Source organism: Dendrobates tinctorius, unplaced genomic scaffold, assembly GCF_039654945.1.
Source record: "Dendrobates tinctorius isolate UK_male_01 unplaced genomic scaffold, ASM3965494v1 ptg000139l, whole genome shotgun sequence".
Lineage (NCBI taxonomy): Eukaryota > Metazoa > Chordata > Amphibia > Anura > Dendrobatidae > Dendrobates > Dendrobates tinctorius.
This window is the reverse complement of record NW_027361807.1, coordinates 11,397,530-11,415,688: the sequence shown is the minus strand read 5'-3', so window position 1 is coordinate 11,415,688 and position 18,159 is coordinate 11,397,530. Positions and strand designations below refer to the sequence as shown.

The 18,159-nt window shown below is 45.5% G+C and overlaps 1 protein-coding gene across 2 annotated transcripts in view; it reads right to left on the bottom strand.

The window, feature by feature from the left end:
- Positions 1–18,159, bottom strand: part of SLC5A8 (solute carrier family 5 member 8) — a 128,647-nt gene that overhangs the window by 53,577 nt on the left and 56,911 nt on the right. Inside the window, exon 1 of one of the 2 annotated variants that reach the window (XM_073545022.1) lies at positions 3,953–4,402. The exons of the other annotated variant lie outside the window; for it this stretch is intronic. Within the exon in view, the coding sequence (XP_073401123.1) occupies positions 3,953–4,303 (351 nt within the window). The 5' untranslated portion in view covers positions 4,304–4,402. Of the gene's footprint in view, positions 1–3,952; positions 4,403–18,159 lie in introns of those variants that run through there. 2 annotated transcript variants of the gene reach the window in all.

Below are 18,159 nucleotides of genomic sequence, written 5' to 3'. Positions count from 1 at the left end.
CATCCCAGGCAAAATTGTATGACAGCTAACGACGCCCTTTCTAAATCAAGGGTACATTTGCATATGGACAACTATTATACAAGTGTCCCCCTATATAAATCCCTCCACGCTGCAAGTACAGGGGCCTGTGGGACAATCAGGAAAAACAGAGTGGGGTTTCCATCACAGTTGGTGTCCAGACGTTTGGAGAAGTGGGCATCTTTCTCACTTGCAAATGACCAACTCCTTGCAGTGAAGTGGAAGGACAGGAAGGACGTCTACATGCTAATCACACTGCATGCAGACACCACTGTGATGGTCAGAGAGAGGGGTGCCACCAGGGACAAGGATAAACCGGTCTGCATCACAGAATATAATAAATTTATGGGTGGCGTTGACTTATCAGACCAGGTTCTGCAACCGTACCTGGTCAAGCGGAAGACCAGGGCCTGGTATAAAAAGGTGGCAATCTACCTCATTCAAACTGCCACATACAACAGCTTTGTTCTATATAAAAAATCCCAAGGACCCCTTACATTCCTCCAGTTTCAGGAAAAAATTATTGAGGGCCTCATGTTTGAGTCAATGGCACCGGGGGAAGCCTTTGAGTCTGAGGATTCCCAGAGACTTGCAGAGCGCCATTTTCCTCACCCTGTCCCTGTCACTCCCACCCAAAGGTATCCTCAAAAAAGATGACGGGTTTGCAGGAAGCATGGCAAACGGAGTGATTCCCGGTACTATTGCCCCACATGCCCATCCCAACCACGCCTTTGTATCTCCCCCTGCTTTGAGACCTACCACACCACCTACAATTATTAGTTTTTTTATATAAGTTTTATTTTCTGCTTAGTGGCCCCAGTAGAGTCATTTGGAACAAGTAATAAAGAACATTTTCATTAGTAGATCCCATTTTACCCCATTCCACAATTCCAACACTTGATCAATCCCATACCAAACTACTATTCCAACAAATTCTCATCCACGTACCCACGTCTGTACAACCCAGAGTTTGGACCCCACAAATGTTCTTGAAAAGTCAGGTCATCTGAAAATTCTAGGACCTGATCAATCCCATATCAAACTACTATTCCAACAAATTCTCATCCACGTACCCACGTCTGTACAATCCAGAGTGTGGACCCCACAAATGTTCTTGAAAAGTCAGGTCATCTGAAAATTCTAGGACTTTATCAATCCCATATCAAACTACTATTCCAACAAATTCTCGTCCACGTACCCATGTCTGTACGCTCGAGTGTGGACCCCACAAATGTTGCTGAAAAGTCAGGTCATTTGAAAATTCTAGGACTTGATTACTCACAAACATTTTTTACCATTTATCTAACTTTTACTGTTTTTATGACTGTCTTGCTACACAAAACTTTGGCTTCCATTTATATTACTTATATTTATGTTGGTGATACGGGCATGATCATTTTATTGGAGGACTTCTAAAAAATGAGGAAGTTCCGTACTTTTACACTATGGACTTTACCGTATGGTTCTTGCCGAACCTCTGGTACCAGACAATACAGATTCTGTAGGGGATTGGTTGTTTTGTGCATATAGCGGTTCTGACCTTGGCGGGTAGGAGCTTGCTATGGTGTACCACGCCTATTGGCACATTCGTCTCTCATATAGGGATTGATGGAGCTAAAAGGATGCTGTATGACTAGTCCCTGAAAGTCTGTGTCATTCTAGTCCAGCTGGTGTTCTTTCATCTTTGGAACAAACTCCGCTTTGCCACATAGTTGGCTGCATTTTCCTCCACATTTTGCCCTTCATTCCAGTACAGTTTATTTTTCCTGCTACAATGTGGGGCAACTGTTTTGTTAGCAGGACCAAGTTTTATAATCAGACAATGTATTTTTAGGAGCATGCCTCCCTCTGTGAGTAATAATTCCTGAAAGGATTTTCAAATAAAGCCAAATTTGTCACATTGTGCCCCTTCCTATCCGAGCCCTGCAGTTTGTACAAACAGTACTTTTTGACTACATATGGGATATCGCCACGCTCATAAGAAAGTGGGTAACAAATTGTGGGGTCCACTTTTTGGGGTAATATCTGACAAAAGTGAGAAATTTAGGTCTAAACCAAGATTTTTGTGGAAAAAATTAACTTTTTCAATATGGCGACCTAATGTTATCAAATTCTGTGTCGTACCTGTGGGTTCAAATTGCTCAATATACCCCTGGACAAAATCTTTGAGGGGTGTAGTTTCCAAAATGGGGTCAGTTTTGGGGGGTTTCTGCTGTTTAGGCACATGTCCAAACCCGACATGGCATTCGGTCTCACAATTTTGAGATTAGAATTCAAGCGGTGTTCCTTCCTTTCCGGGCTCTACCGTGCACCCAAACAGAGGTTTACCCCCACATATGGGGTATTGGGATACTCAGGACAAATTGCACAACAACTTTTGGGGTCTAATTCCTCTTGCTACCCTTGGTAAAATAAAAAAATTGGGGCAAAAAGATCATTTTTTGTGAAAAAAATATGATTTTTTATTTTTAAGGCTGTAAGTTATAAACTTCTGTGAAGCACTTGGGGATTCCAAGTGCTCACTGCACATCTAGATAAGTTCCTTAGGGGGTCTAGTTTCCAAAATGATGTCACTTGTGGGGGGTTTCCACTGTTTAGGCACATCATAGGCTCTCTAAACGCAACATGGTGTCAGATCTCAATTCCAGCCAATTCTGCATTGAAAAACTCAAGTGGCGCTCTTTCCCTTCCAAACTCTACCGTGCACCCAAACAGAGGTTTACCCCCACATATGGGGTATCGGCATACTCAGTAAAAATTGCACAACAACTTTTGGGGTCCAATTTCTCTTGCTACCCTTGGTAAAATAAAAAATTGGGGGCAAAAAGATCATTTTTGTGAAAAAAGTATGATTTTTTATTTTTACGGCTGTACGTTATAAACTTCTGTGAAGCACTTGAGGGATCCAAGTGCTCAATGCACATCTAGATAAGTTCCTTAGGGGGTCTAGTTTCCAAAATGGTGTCACTTGTGGGGGGTTTCCACTGTTTAGACACATCAGAGGCTCTCTAAACACAACATGGCGTCCAATCTCAATTCCAGCCAATTCTGCATTGAAAAAGTCAAATGGCGCTCCTTCCGTTCCAATCCCAGCCGTGCGCCCAAAAAGTGGTTTACCCCCACATATGAGGTATCGGCATATTCAGGAGAAATTGCACAACAAATTTTTTGGTTCATTTTCTTTTTTAACACTTGTGAAAATAAAAAAAATTGGTTCTAAATTAATTTTTTTGCAAAAAAAAGTTAAATGTTAATTTTTTCCTTCCACATTGCTTCAGTTCCTGTGAAGCACCTGAAGGGTTAATACATTTCTTGAATGTGGTTTTGAGCACCTTGAGGGGTCCAGTTTTTAGAATGGTGTCACTTTTGGGTTTTTTCTGTCATGTACACCCCTCAAAATGACTTTAAATATGATGTGGTCCCTAAAAAAATGGTTTTGTAAATTTTGTTGTAAAAATGAGAAATCGCTGCCCAACTTTTAACCCTTATAACTTCCTAACAAAAAAAAAAAATTGTTCCCAAAATTGTGCTGATGTAAAGTAGACATGTGGGAAATGTTATTTATTAAGAAATTTGTGTGACATATCTCTCTGATTTAAGGGCATAAAAATTTGAAGTTTGAAAATTGCAAAATTTTAAACATTTTCGCCATATTTCGTTTTTTCATAAATAAACACAAGTCATGTCGAAGAAATTTTACCACTAACATGAAGCACAATATGTGACGAAAAAACAATCTCAGAAACAGCATGATCCGTTAAAGCGTTCCAGAGTTATAGCCTCATAAAGAGACAGTGGACAGAATTGTAAAAATTGGCCTGGTCATTAAGCTGCAAAATGGCTCTGTCACTAAGGGGTTAAAACTGTGAAACAAAATGTGATTATTCCCAACTTGCTCTAATATATATCTAGCAAGTGATATATCTGCACTTACCTCATAGGTGCTGGTGATGCCCAGTCTGTAGAACACTGGCAGAAATATTTCCGATGAGATCAACACAACAAGGGTATAAGTTATAGCGAATATGCTGAACATGGCACCAAATCTGTATACCTCTGCTGGGGTACCCAACACTGTAACAGCAGACATGAAGCTGGCAGTAAGGGAAAGAGCCACTGGTACAGCCGTCATGCTCCTGCCTCCCATTAGGAAATCTGTTGAGGTTTTCTGTCCGCCACCAGCAAAGGCATAGTAAATCCCAATGACAGCAGAGATGAGCAGCATTAGGGCAAACACAACATAGTCCCAAACTGTAAAAGAGCCAATGTCACCTGCAACAGCCATAGTTGCTCCGATGTGCAGTTGGATTTGAACAACTGCAAGTAGAAGCCAGTTGGTAACACGGGCAGAATGAGAAAGGTGTGATCGGATACTTGGGCTGGCTTTCAGCTACTGTACCTCTGAACTGTTATATGCAAATCACAATTGCACTTATTAACTGAGTAAAGGAAAATGAAACGCCAAAGTACACAGAGTACTCAACGACTGGCAAGGTGCAGATGGGATTGTGCCTCAGGGCAAGGTTGTCATTACAGCAGTATGACAGCAGGTGGAATTGCCACACAGCTAGATAGTGCCCAAAAGAGGATATAAACTATGATACGAAAGATAGCCTTTGCTACAAGAAGAGAGTAAAATGGATAAGAACATAAAAAAGGAATAATGGGAGATAGAAAGTTGGGTAGAACCCAGAAGCTAAAAATCTAAGATGGACTGCCTATGCCTAGCAGAAAAAAACTGATTGAAATCTGAGTGATATGCAAGCTAAGTTTAAGGATCGTGGAGCAAGGAGTAGATGGGTTCAACAAGAAAAAAAATATAGAGGTGGGAGCTTTATAAAGGAGCCTGACCATGAGGTGGGCCATCACATTGTCCTGTCACGCAGAGTCCAAACTTCTAGTTTGTGACCTAAGCAGGTTTCAGAGTAAACTTGATTAATTTAGCATAATATATTAAGAGATGGCACAGGAGACAATGAGAGGACATCAAGAATAGAATTGACCTGAAACACTGTCCTCTAAGCCTAAGTCAACATGACAATGAGTTTCACCTGATAAAAGGAATTCTAAGAAGGAACTTTAATTTACACCTAATATTTTTTCTAGTAGACAGCAAACAACAATTCTGTCATCATAGCTTCTGAACAAAGGTTTTGTTGTATATGTCACAATCTTGGACGAAAGTTCATTCAGTGACTTGATCTTAAGATCTTTGTCTCTCCACAATGGCATTTTGTCTATGAAAAGTACCATAACACAGCTGCAGTCCAGTGTTATAAGTATAAGTATGCACGGCATAAGAGTACTGTTATGTAGAGAATATCTGTACTTAAAGAGGTTGTCCACTACATTCTATAATACCCCCACCAATGTAACCCTTGTATAGAAGTATTTTTGCAAATACCTCTTGTTGTTCTCTCTGCCTGTGAGTGGCGCTATTGCTAACCGTTTGCTCGGCATCACATGACCCCAGCTGCTGCTGCCTCTGATGTGACATCAAGTACCAGAATGCCTTGCTTCTCCTGGGCGTACTGTAACTGACAAATTTACTTCTATACATGGGTTAAATCAGTGGGGGAATTATAGAATGTAGTGGACAGTTTCCAGTTTTTTACATTTGATGTCGTAGCATATATTAAATCAGTGGAGCTCCGTCCCTCAGCAACTCATTCATCAGTTGTTTAATAAGAGCAATCCATTCATTCCTCCATATATTTAGTAACAGCTATGCCTAGTATTATAACTTCATCCAATGCCAGTGAATAGGACTGAGCTGCTATGTAAAGCACAATAGCTACCAAAAGATTGGCGTTGTGCTGTTCTGAGGGTTGTGCTTTACTGCACTGCCTGAAGTACTGTAGCCCCTTTACCCTCTTCCCAACGTGGCCAATTTCCATTTTTGTGTTTTCATTTTTCCCTACCCTTCTTCCCAGAGCCATAACTTTTCATATTTTTCTGTCCATATGGATGTGTGAGGGGGCTTATTTTTTACAGGACGAGTTGTAATTTTGAATTACATTCATTTTATCACATAATCTACTTGAAAACGTGAAAATTCCAACTGTGGTGAAATTGTGAAAAAAAACGCAATTGTGATATTGTTCTTTGGGAATTTGCTTTTACGGTGTACATGGTAAAAAATGACCTCACGGTAAAAAATGACCTCACAGTAAAAAATCAAAAGTTTAAAATAAAAAATTGGGGGTTTATGTTGCCATTTTCCGAGACCCATAATGTTTTAATTTTTTGGTTGATGGATCTGTTTGACAGCTTATTTTTTAATTATCTTTATATTTAACTAGCTGAAGAGCCCGGCGCTGCCCGGGCATAGTAACTAAATACGGTTAGTCATAACAAATTATAATGATTATATCTATATATATAAAGCTGAGTGTATAGCCCCGCCCACTCCACATGAGTGGAGTGGAATGAGCCACATTCACTATAATATCCCACATCATCCCGTCAGCCAGAGCCACCGGACTACTACCCCTAATATCCCACATCATCCCGTCAGCCTGGGGTCAGAACCAGAGTGCTGAGTGAATTTTCCCTGACTTCCATACCAATGATCCCTTTAATAGAAGCCTGGGGTGACAATCAGAACGCTGAGGGATTTACCCTAACTTCCATACCGGAGATCCCTTTAAAAGAAGTCTGGGGTCAGTACCAAAGCGCAGAGTGGATTTGCCCTCACTTCCATTCCAGGGATCCCTTTAAGAGGGGCCTGGGGTCAGAACCAGAGCGCTGAGTGGAATTGCCCTCACTTCCATACCAATGATCCCTTTTAGAGGGGCCTGGGGTCAGAACCACAGCGCTGAGTGGAACAGTCCTAACTTCCATACCAATGATCCCTTTAAGAGAGGCCTGGGGTCAAAACCAAAGCGCTGGATGGATTTGTCCTGACTTCCATACCAATGATCCTTTTTAAGAGAGGCCTGGGGTCAGTATCAGAGTGCTGAGGGATTTGCCCTAACTTCCATACCGGGGATCCCTTTAAGAGGGAAGATGTGCCTATGGGATGGAGGATGTGTGATGTGTATATGGGCACAGGAGGGGATGATTCATTTATGTCATGTGCTCTGTGCTCCTGTTCCCAGGGATACTAGATTTCTCTCACCCAGTCAGTGTCTGCTGAGGCGTTGTCGAGTAAGAAAACTGTTGCTCATAGCAACCAATCACAGCTCAGCTTCTTTTAAACAGCACTGGTGAAATGAAAGATGCTTCGTGATTGGTTGGTGATACACACACACACACACATTCAATTTTATATATATAAATGTGCTAGCGATGAAGGGCTTTGCTTCGCACTACCTGTGATTGTTAGAGGCAGGTCCTGGCTGTAACACACAGCCATGACCTGCCAGTTATAGGACAGGTGCAAGATGTGTGCTAGTGCATGCACACTTAGGTTTTAGTCTCTGTCCACAGTAGGGCAGAGCAAAGTGTCCCTGCAGAGGCGCTAGATTTCGTTCAACTATGTGGATGACGCAGGACACGTCATCCACATCAATCACAGTGAGAGGACAGCGTTTAGCAGGGGGGATGAGGAACAGGAGCTGCTGCAATGACACCTATTGGACTGGTCAGTTTGAATTTGCATACCTTGCTGCAGCACTTCAAAAGATTTTCTTGGGGATATGCAAGGGAGGCAGGACATAATATGTAACTTTCTGGAATGCAGCAGAGGCACTGAGGACGGTGATTCATACACACATCATGTGTCACATCATCAATAAACACTAGTGACCCAGTACCATTGAAAGCCATGCATGCCCATGCCATCACAATTCCTCTACGTCTCTACCATATTTTACAGAGGATGTGGTGTGCTCTGGATCATTAGCCATTCCAAGCCTTATCCATACTTTCTTCTTCATCTCATCATTCTGACATAGGATGATCTTAGTTCGATAAGTCCAAAAAATACTTTTCCAGAACTGGGCTGGCTTCTCTAGATTTTTTTTTCTGTAGTCCTCGGCCATGGCAACCCTCATAAAAATTAGCAGCAACAAAAACGTAAGCTTTTGTGCAACAGTCTTTAGACAGCATTAACATGAGTCCCAGTTTCTCTCTGTACAGGGGTCCACGTGACCCTGGTCTCATTGCTCCCGAGACCGTCAGGCTCGAAGGAAACACAGCCCCTTAAACTTACAGTCCACATAAACATACATTTCCAACAGGGGCAGGCTGGCCCTTAAAAGCTTGCAGTTCAATAATACTAATAAGAACACAACACAGTCTCTGTGGTGACCATAGTCCTCCAGAATGGTTCAACAGTCCTAGAGATGGGCCTCATTCAGACCCGACAGTTTCTCCACCTCCCTCCTGTGAGCGGACCACGGGCTCTTACGTGGTGGTGTGCTGCGTTTTCAACAGGGGGCTAGTCCAAGGGCAGAAATGGAGCACAGTTCAGTGATAGCACAATTCAGTTCAGCAGCCACACGCCCAAAGTCCATCGCAGTTAACCCCCCATGGGGTTTTGGTTCCATGATCCAACAAGGGAAGCACCAATGGGTGCAAACAAAAACTGAGAGGAGGGGAAATCACAACTAATCATGGCCATCACCTGATGGTCACGTTGGACCCCATAGTCCTCTGGCACCGTATAGGGATCCTTGCCCTATCAGGGGCGTGTAACAGTTCCCGGGTGTCATGATCCATGCTGGATCAGGACTGATAAAAAGCACAGGTAACCTTTTTTTTCCCTAAGCTGTGCTTAAGGTTGGTTTTTGCCCCCGGTGGCCATTAGGATTATTGCACTGTGGTGTCGTTTGTTCAAGTTTGCCCCTGGTGGTGGTGAGCACCATTGCACTCTAGTTTCTTTAGTTAAGTGCACATGATTATAATGCAGGTGTGATTGTTGGCTCTGCTATAAAAGAGTCACAGGTGTTGCAATCAGTGTTGGTGATAGTGTTCATTTCAACCATCCTTGGTGGAGGAAGGAGCTTGAGAGCGTTCCTTGCAGCACTGTCTTAGCCCTGGTGTGGAAGGAGTCATAGGGGATTTCCTTGTAGCTCTGACAGAGCTTGGTGGCAGCGATTCAGGAGGAGAGCTGCATTCTGGTGGTGGACACTGTTGCCAGGAGCAAGTGCAACAGAGTAAAGCTAAGTTATGTTTCCCCGTTTGTGTTTTTCCTTAGTGTGTATTAGTACAGCGGTGGGGCCAGTGCCTGCGCCACCCAGCTCCCTAGCAAGGGATAGGTGTAGGGTGTGCTAGGGTGACAGGTTCCTGATTGGCGCCTGGTGCGGAACCGGCATAGGGAACGCTAGGAGCGTTAGGGACACTGACTCAGGGGAGTGCAGGAGGTCTCCACGTCCCCTTTCCCTATCGCAGGGCCCACCATTGTAACTGTTTTCCTTCCCCTTGTCTTGTTGTTTTAGTTACCGGCCTGCGAGCCGTGTCACACAGGACAGTATCACGTGCCGCGTCTTGTTGTTTTAGTTACCGGCCTGCTGGTCGTGTCACACAGGACGGGTCCATGTGACACCGGGTACTGCTTCATAGGGTGCAACTGGCACCAGCACAAGTTCTTAGAGGGGCCGCTCAGTCCACAATTGGCCGCTGACTCGCGTAGTGGGCCACATTCGGGCCCTGTACCACTACAGAAACATGCAATGAGGACCCATTGGAGGAGGAGTCCCCACTGTTTCTCCAGTCTGCACTCCCTCCAGTGGTGGTCCTGCAGCTCCCGGTTACATCGGCGGTCGCCTCACTGCTCTGAGGCTCTGCTCTCTCCTGTGCAGCTGGAGCGACTGCAGCCGTGGCATCCAGCCACTCTACACTTGGGGTCCCCTGCGGTGGGCTGGTCTCCCAGTTGGAGGCCATTCAGACAACCACTGCATAGGGCCCCCGGGATCGTTGCTCTTTAACAAATTCCAAGTAATCCCACTCCCGGAGGGGGCCGCTGAATGTGAGACAGCCAGTGTTCATGTAGACCTTGGCCCCTGTTATGAATGAATCACCGTAGGAGGCAAAACAGAAATACAAGCTAAGTCCAGAAAACCAGAAAAGTTGGCAACTATCAGATTGCAGACCCCTGAACCTATCAACACAACTAGCAGTAGCCGTGGGGGGTTCCTACGATGCCCTAGACCCCTCGATCACAGCCGGAGAATTAAATAGGCCTAAGGAAAGAAAGGGGAAATCTAAACTGCCCCAGAGCAGACCCCAAAGCAATAGGCAGCCCCCAACATATAATGCCGGTGAAGCAAGATGAAAACACTAACACAGACAGAAAGATAGACTGAGCAAAGACGGGGCCCAAAACTACCTAGATAGGAAAGGACAGGAAGGCTGCTGTCTGCAATCTGCCAAAACCCTATCAAAGACATAAGCCAGCAAGCTGATATGAAAAAGGGCCCTGAACAGCTAGGCTTCAAAAACTAAATCAGCACTCAGTTATTTTCAGAAGACAGAGCTAAAGGAATTCAGCACACCCCAGCAGGGAATGGCAGAAATCCAGAAAAACAAAGCAAAACAAAGTCAAAGCACCAATGCAAAAAGCCGAGCAGCAAACTTAGCTTTAGAGGAGCAGGAATTCAGACTGGTCTCCAAGGATCCCACAGAGAAATCACCCGCAGGGCAGAAGGGCGTCGGCAGCCTTATATCCAGTCAGTAACTCCACTCAGCCAGTCATCATCATCAGCCTCAGGTGTTTGATAATCAGGCTCACTACCTTTCTTTACCAGAAGAGGGAGTTCCCCGGGCCTCAGTAGTGAAGGGGAAAATGAACTCACAACAGGCCCCGGTCGTCAGCTCTTGCACAAAGCCATAGCCCCTGCTCTGGCTAAAGTATCTGATGAGGCCGTGGGTCATCTAGCCTGCTGGCGGTTCCTCCGCCAGGACGCTGCAGCTCTCGGACGATCCGGCGCTCCCTCCGCCTCTTCTCTCGAATAACCTCATGGATCCACTGGTCCTCCTTGGCTGTAGGTACATGGGACTCCTCCACACCCCTGCCACGGGTGTCAGCTGGAACGGGGGTGACCTGAGGAAATGCAGGGGCTGCTGAAGACGATGGCAGAGGGGACAGACGGGACGGTTACGGTGCAGATGGTGGGGCCACAGGAAGCAGGTGCGCAGAGGCAAGGTGACAGGATGACCAGGTGGGGAGCTTTTACTCACCCCCATGCCCAGTGACAGTCCTGCTGTTATGGTGGCCGCAACAATTCCCCTCAGTGCGGCTTCCAATGTCCTCCTGGTTTCTTCCGGTTCTGGTTCTACCTTCCATTGGCCGCTTGTCCAACAGCCGGAATGGATGCCACTCCATGAATCCCTCCGACCACCAGGCTTTGAAGTGCGGGCCCGTCTCTGCCCGGGCCACAAAACTTCTCCAATCCTGGTGGCCGATGCCGCCACAGAACGATGCGCTGCGCCTTTCTATTGTGTCCAGCAATGGCGTCTCATCCATCAGCAGGTAGCCTTTCTTTGCTGGATTCCACCCATTCGTGGGCGGGGTCATTTCCTACGGCTCCACCTGTTTCTCTAGGTTCTGCAGCAGGGGCGGGAGCTGTCTTCGCCCACACCCATTACGGGCAGGCCTCTATCACAACGGGGTGCGACCTTTTATTTTCTGGTGCCAAATTTCCTGCATGACACCCACGGAAAGTGGCACCAGCTCCAGTTTTCATGTCCTGGGGCCCGTGTTATGGTGCTTAAATCCTTAGTCATTAGTTTGGAGCAGTAGATCCTCTCCATCCTGGGAGTCTGGCAATGCCCCAGCTGAGACCACACACCTGTCCAGGCCAATGTGGCCGGGCTACTGACTGGGAGAAGTAGCTTGCTGACACCTTTTCTGCTGCTAGCCCTGCCTGCATCATTAACCTACTACTTTCCCTAACTCTAATACAGCAATGACACATATAGTAAAATATGAAACAGCACAGCATATTACAGGGAAAACACAGCACAATAAAACTACATGACAACACAGTGCAATAAAGATATATAACACAGTAGAATAACATATTTACATATGACGGAACATGTAAACGTGCAAACAGGACCGCATGGGGGGAGGGGCAAACGTGGTCTCCCGCCACCTCCTTACACTCTCATGAAGTATTCTCTTTATGGTAGACTTACAGTGAGGAAAAACAATACCGTATATACTTGAGTATAAGTTGAATTTTTCAACACATTTGTGGGGCTGAAAAAGCCCCCCTCGGCTTACACTCGAGTGAGGGTCCCAGAAGAGGGGGAGCGGCAGCGGGTCCCAGGAGGCAAGAGCCAGCTGCTGTGGCTGAAGCCTGTGCCCACTGCTAAAGAGAAATAATATTCACAATATTCACTGTGCTCACAGTGTATATTCATTTCTCTTTAACAGCGAGCACAGTAGTCGCAGCTGCCAGCCTCCAGCAGCGGCCACGCAATCATGTGTGCCCGCTACTTAAGGGAATGAATGTTCACTGCGAAAGCAGTCCGCGTTAGGGACGTAGAGTCATGCATACAAGGATAGTGGATGAGGAGCCATGCATACAAGGATAGGGATGAGTAGCCATGCAGACCAGGATGGGGAGGCGGAGCCATGCATACAAGGATAGAGATGAGGAGCCATGCAGACCAGGATAGGGATGAGGAGCCATGCATGCAAGGATAGGGATGAGGAGCCATGCATACCAGGATAGGGATGAGGGGGCCATGTATACAAGGATGGGGATGAGGAGGCCATGCATACCAAGATGGGGATGAGGAGCCATGCATACCAGGATAGGGGATGAGGTGCAATGCATACAAGGATAGGGTTTAGGGGGCCATGCATATAAGGATGGGGATGAGGAGGCCATGCATATCTGGATGGGGATGAGGGAACAATGCATACCAGGCTTGAACTCGAATCAATACGTTTTCCCAGTTTTTTGTGGTAAAAATAGGTGCCTCGGCTTGTACTCTGGTCGGCTTATACTTGAGTATATACGGTATGTGACACAATGCCGATTTGGCAAATTTTCCCACCTACAAAGAATGGAGAGGGCTGTAATTTTTATCATAGGTACATTTCAACTGTAAGAGACAGAATCTAAAAATAAAAAAACACACTCTTATTGTGTTTTTTACATAATTAAATTGCATTTTATTGCATGAAATAAGTATTTGATCACCTACCAACCAGTAAGAATTGTGGCTCTCACAGACCTGTTAGTTTTTCTTTAAGAAGGCCTCTTACTCTGCACTCATTACCTGTATTAATTGCACATGTTTGAACTTATTACCTGTATAAAAGGAACCTGTCCACACTTTCAATCACACTCCAATCTCTTCTCCATGGCCAAGACTAAAGAGTTATCTAAGGACACGAGGGACAAAATTGTAGTCCTCCACATGTCCAAACCAGTCTGAAGTTCTCTAATCTCCATCTGGATGATCCAGACTAGGGTTGGGAGAAGGTCATGTGATCAGATGAGACCAAAATAGAACTTTTTGGTATCAACTCCACTCGCTGTCTTTGGAGGAAAAAGAAGGATGTGGGGGAAACATCATACTTTAGGTGTGCTTTTCTGAAAATGGAAAAGGATGACTGTACCGTATTGAAGGGAGGATAGATGAGGTAATGTACCCCGAGATTTTGGCCATCAACTTCCTTCCCTCAGTAAGAGCATTGAATATAGGTCTTGGCTGGGTCTTTCAGCATGACAATGACCCAAAACACACAGCCAGGGCAACTAAAGAGTTGCTCCATAAGAAGCATTTTGAGGTCCTGGAGCAGCCTAGCCAATGTCCAGACCTGAACCCAATAGACAATCTTTGGAGGAATTAATCTCAATGTTGCCCAGCAACAACCCGAAGCCTGAAAGATCTAGAGAAGATCTGTATGGAGGAGTGGGCCAAAATCCCTGCTGAAGTGTGTGCAAACTTGGTCAAGAACTACAGGAAACATCTGATCTCTGTAATTACAAACAAAAGATTTTTGTACCAAATTTTAAGTTCTGATTTTCTGTTGTATCAAGTACCATATTTTCCGGCGTGTAAGACGACTTTTTAATCCCTGAAAATCATCTTAGAAGTTGGGGGTCGTCTTATACGCTGGGTATCATCTTATAGGGCGGTGCGGAGGAGTGGTCCCGATGACGAAGTGAGAGGGTGCCGCACCGGGAAGGTGTAAATGAAGTATCCCTATTACCTCCTTGTGGCAGCGGTGCTCTGTGCAGCTCTCTGTGCTGGGGGGCAGCATGGGGGCTCTGCCGGCGGCTCTTTGTGCAGCGTGGGGGGCTCCGCCGGCATTGAGGAAACCCCGGAGGTCCCCCGCAGCACCATTGCTGCGATGTGGTGGCCTCCGGGAAAATAACCGCTGGGGGAGGCGCATGCTCAGGAGGTAAAAGGGATACAGTACATCATTTACACCTTCCCGGTGAGGCGTTCCCTCACCTCGTCATCGGGACCACTCCTCCGCACTGCCCTATAAGATGACACCTGGTGTATAAGAAGACCCCCGACTTTTAAGAAGATTTTATATTTTAACTGGAAAAGTTGGGGGTCGTCTTATACGCCGAGTTGTCTTATACGCAGGAAAATACGGTACTTATTTCAAGCAATAAAATGCATACAGTATTAATTATGTAAAAATTATACAGTGTGATTTTCTGGATTTTCTTTTTAAGATTCTGTCTCTCACAGTTGAAGTGTACCTATTTTAACAATTAAAGACCTCTCCATTCTTTGCAGGTGGGTAAACGTGCAAAATCGGCAGTGTATCAAATACTTATTTTCAGCACTGTAGATAAAGAAACACCTAATTCTTGGAGTGTGTTCATCATTTAGGTGGAAGTTGTGAAGGGATTTCTCTCCTCCATAGAAAGGATTGTGTGATCATCCACCACTGTTGTCTTCCATGGATGTTCAGGCCTTTTTGAGTTCCCAAGTTCACCAGTGCACTCTTTTTTTTGCAGAATGTTCCAAACTGTTGATTTGACTAATGGATTTGTGGCGCCCCTGAGGCTTCAGTCGCCACAGAGGTACTGCAACTTCTTCTAAGGTGTAGTGCCCCACCATCCAGGTAGGCTGGGAACTTATTTCCGCATTCCAACACCTGCACCCCACACACAGGATAGTTCAGCAGGGACCCATCCATGCTTTATGCTGGAAAGGTCATAGGGTGCCTTTTGTGGTCCCTGGCTTCGTAACACGAGAGGTGCTCGGGAGGCAGGTGGAGTTAGATATAAAAGAGAGGGAAGAGTGAGAGTTAGTGGTTAGTTGGTTAGAGGAGAGAGAAGATAGGTGTCTAAGGGACGTGCTGCAGCAGGTCCCAGTGATCTGGGCTGCTGGCACGAGAAAGACCAGAGAAAGAGACTAATAAGACTGATAACCTAACCTTCCATAAGAGAGAGAGAGAACAGATCAGAACGAAGGAGAATAGAAGGACGGTGGGAAGCTGGTTGAAGAAAGATAGAGAACCCTTCCAGTCCAGAGAGCGCAAAGGCCGGGGCCCGGTCCCCGAGGTTGATTGGATCTTCATGTCCGGCAACAGACACCGGAGGAGTAGTGAGCTGCTAACGCTTTGCTCCCATCATAGACTTGGGACACAACAGCAACTGAATAGAGAGCCGAGACGCAGAGTGGAGTACCCGAAGCAGGCTACAGCTGTCTGTCATACAAGTAAAGACTAGGAACACCTAGAGAGAGGCATTCCAGGGTAACTAAGTACTGGAGTGCTTCGCACCTAAAGACGCATTGGAGGAATCGTTCAGTAAGGTACATGTTGGTGGAGTGTGGGAGAATCCTATCCTGCCTGGAGGTTGGCTGGAGCCCTGACCTGGAGAACACAGTATGGAGGCAGGCAGTTGTGTGAACTGCAAACAGTGAGTAAAGCTTTGGAGCCGCATACTCTGGCGTCCTCAAGTTATTCCCGCACCGCTACACCTGGGTACCAGCATCCATACCATTCTGTGCCTCTCCTCATCCATTGCACCTACACTGCCCTGGGACTACAGCTCCACCTGTAGGCAGCTATACCATCTCTGCTGCACCACACCATCAGTCCCAGCGGATCTGTACGCAGCGTTGGCTTACCATCTTACTTGCCAAACACCACGGGTGGCGTCACAAACTATTCATATAAACTTTAACACCATTAACATCACCGCCATTTATATTGGGTGCCCAGGGCCACGGACCGGGTCACCGCTGCTGTGACACATTCCCACCTTGACACCGGCCCGGTACCGAGTACCCCGCTGCCATGGGTGTGCGAGGGCGACCCAGATTTTTTTCAGCCTAATGATGGTCTGTTTCTTTTCCACTGAGAGCTCTTTTGACCGCAATAGCAAATGCAACACCTGGAATTAGCTCCATACCTTTTACCTGCCTAATTGATGATGGATTATACAGTAGAGGTAAAAACCTATGCATTTTCTTCTCTTCCAGGTTGGGTTGGGGGCTTATCTACAGAATTATAGAATGCTGTATATAAGCCCTAAAAGGCGGTGGTCATAGCTCGTATCGGCCAAACTGGGTGAAAGCTTCACTTTAAAAAGAATGAGCTACATATTAAAGAGCTGTAATTCCTAAACCCTTATTCGAATTGGGATGTGAATACACTCAAATTAAAGCCGAAAGTATACACTTTAAGCCTATATTAATTGTATAACTGTATCTTGAATATGTTTTGATAACCAGCTAAAATTCCGAAACTTGTGTAACTGTCCAAACATTTCTAGGCCTAGCTCTTGTAGGGATCCATGCACTCAGGTAGGCATTAGGTAAATTTCACACAGGCAATGTGGTTTGGTCCAAACTTGTGCAGTTGTATTGCTTTCATAAAACTCCAAGGAATTCAAAACCAAAACAGCTTCTTCTGGGCACAAAAAGTATAATGGCAAATAAATAGTTAATTTTAGCAGGCAAATGTATGTTAGTGCAGGCTCAACCGAACAGATTACAGTCCTCTCCCTCTCAGCATCTCGCTGAGACTGCCAACACTAGATGTCTTTTCTTCCTCCCAAATACAAAAAGGAGATATATTTAGTACGTTCTCCTAGAGGAAACTTTGCACAAAGAAGAGTTATGGTTCTACCAGTCTTGGTATAATCTTCAGCCTGTGCTCCGGCAGCTTCCAGCACCAAACAGAAACGTTCAACTCCATGCACAGCTCACACTGAACGTGCTACAGCTTCCACACATTTCTCTACAGCACCAACACACAGACTGCTCAGCTTTCCTAGCTGACCTGTGTGGACTCCATTCAGAGACAGATTCTGGTTTGTCTCTCTCCCAGCTACAGCTCACATTTTGACTGGCCTTTCACCAGCTTTAACACACTCCTCTCTGCTTAACTACTAGCAGACTTACGCAAGGTGAACCCATTGAATTTGTGATTAAATATCCACTGATATCATCTTGGATAAAATGTGCTATGATGTTGCAAGCTGAGCATTGAGAATCAATAATTTACTGTATTTGGCAGAAGACTGTAAGCATCATTCACTTTGCATATTGTTAATTCCCTATTCTTATTGGCATCCTGCAAGTTTTAAGTCTTTATTTAATAGCATGTTGACATAAGGAAAGGGTTTGGTTTGTAATAATTGAAGAATCATTACCACCAGGTAAAATTCCGGGAACATCCAATGTCTCCAGTGATTGTGGTTTGTATTTCACAATGTAAGTAATGACTTGTGAGATTGAAACAGTACAGTTGGTAGCAGTAAATATGAATTTGATTAATTAATAGGTATTTAATAACAATGATTGAGCACTTTGGACTGCTTGGGTGCTCAACTTGAGCAAGGAGTATGATGGAAATAAATGAGAAATCCAAGCATTTTTCCAGCAGACCCCCCAGGAGGTCGGGGGGAGTATTAAAATCGATGAAATTAATGGAAAAAGTGCTCAAATTGAATGGGAACAGCATGGGGAAGATGCCTGGATGCATCTCTAACTCACAGGTCGCTGCTGGCAAAAGGGCTGCAATCAGGACATTACTGCCCTTACTGCTGTATGGGGCCCGGTCAGCAGTAGTCCACAGAGGGGCCCGCAGGTCCGGGGCCCCACTTCTGTGCTTCTGCTGATCGGGCCTCATCGTGCACTAAAATACTGTGCACTGTGGCGCACACGTCGGCGCTGGGGCCTAGGAGCCTTTTTGGAGCTGTCCACGGCTGTCTTACCTAGTTGGCTGTGCAGCTCCTGATCATCTGTAGCTGAAATGTA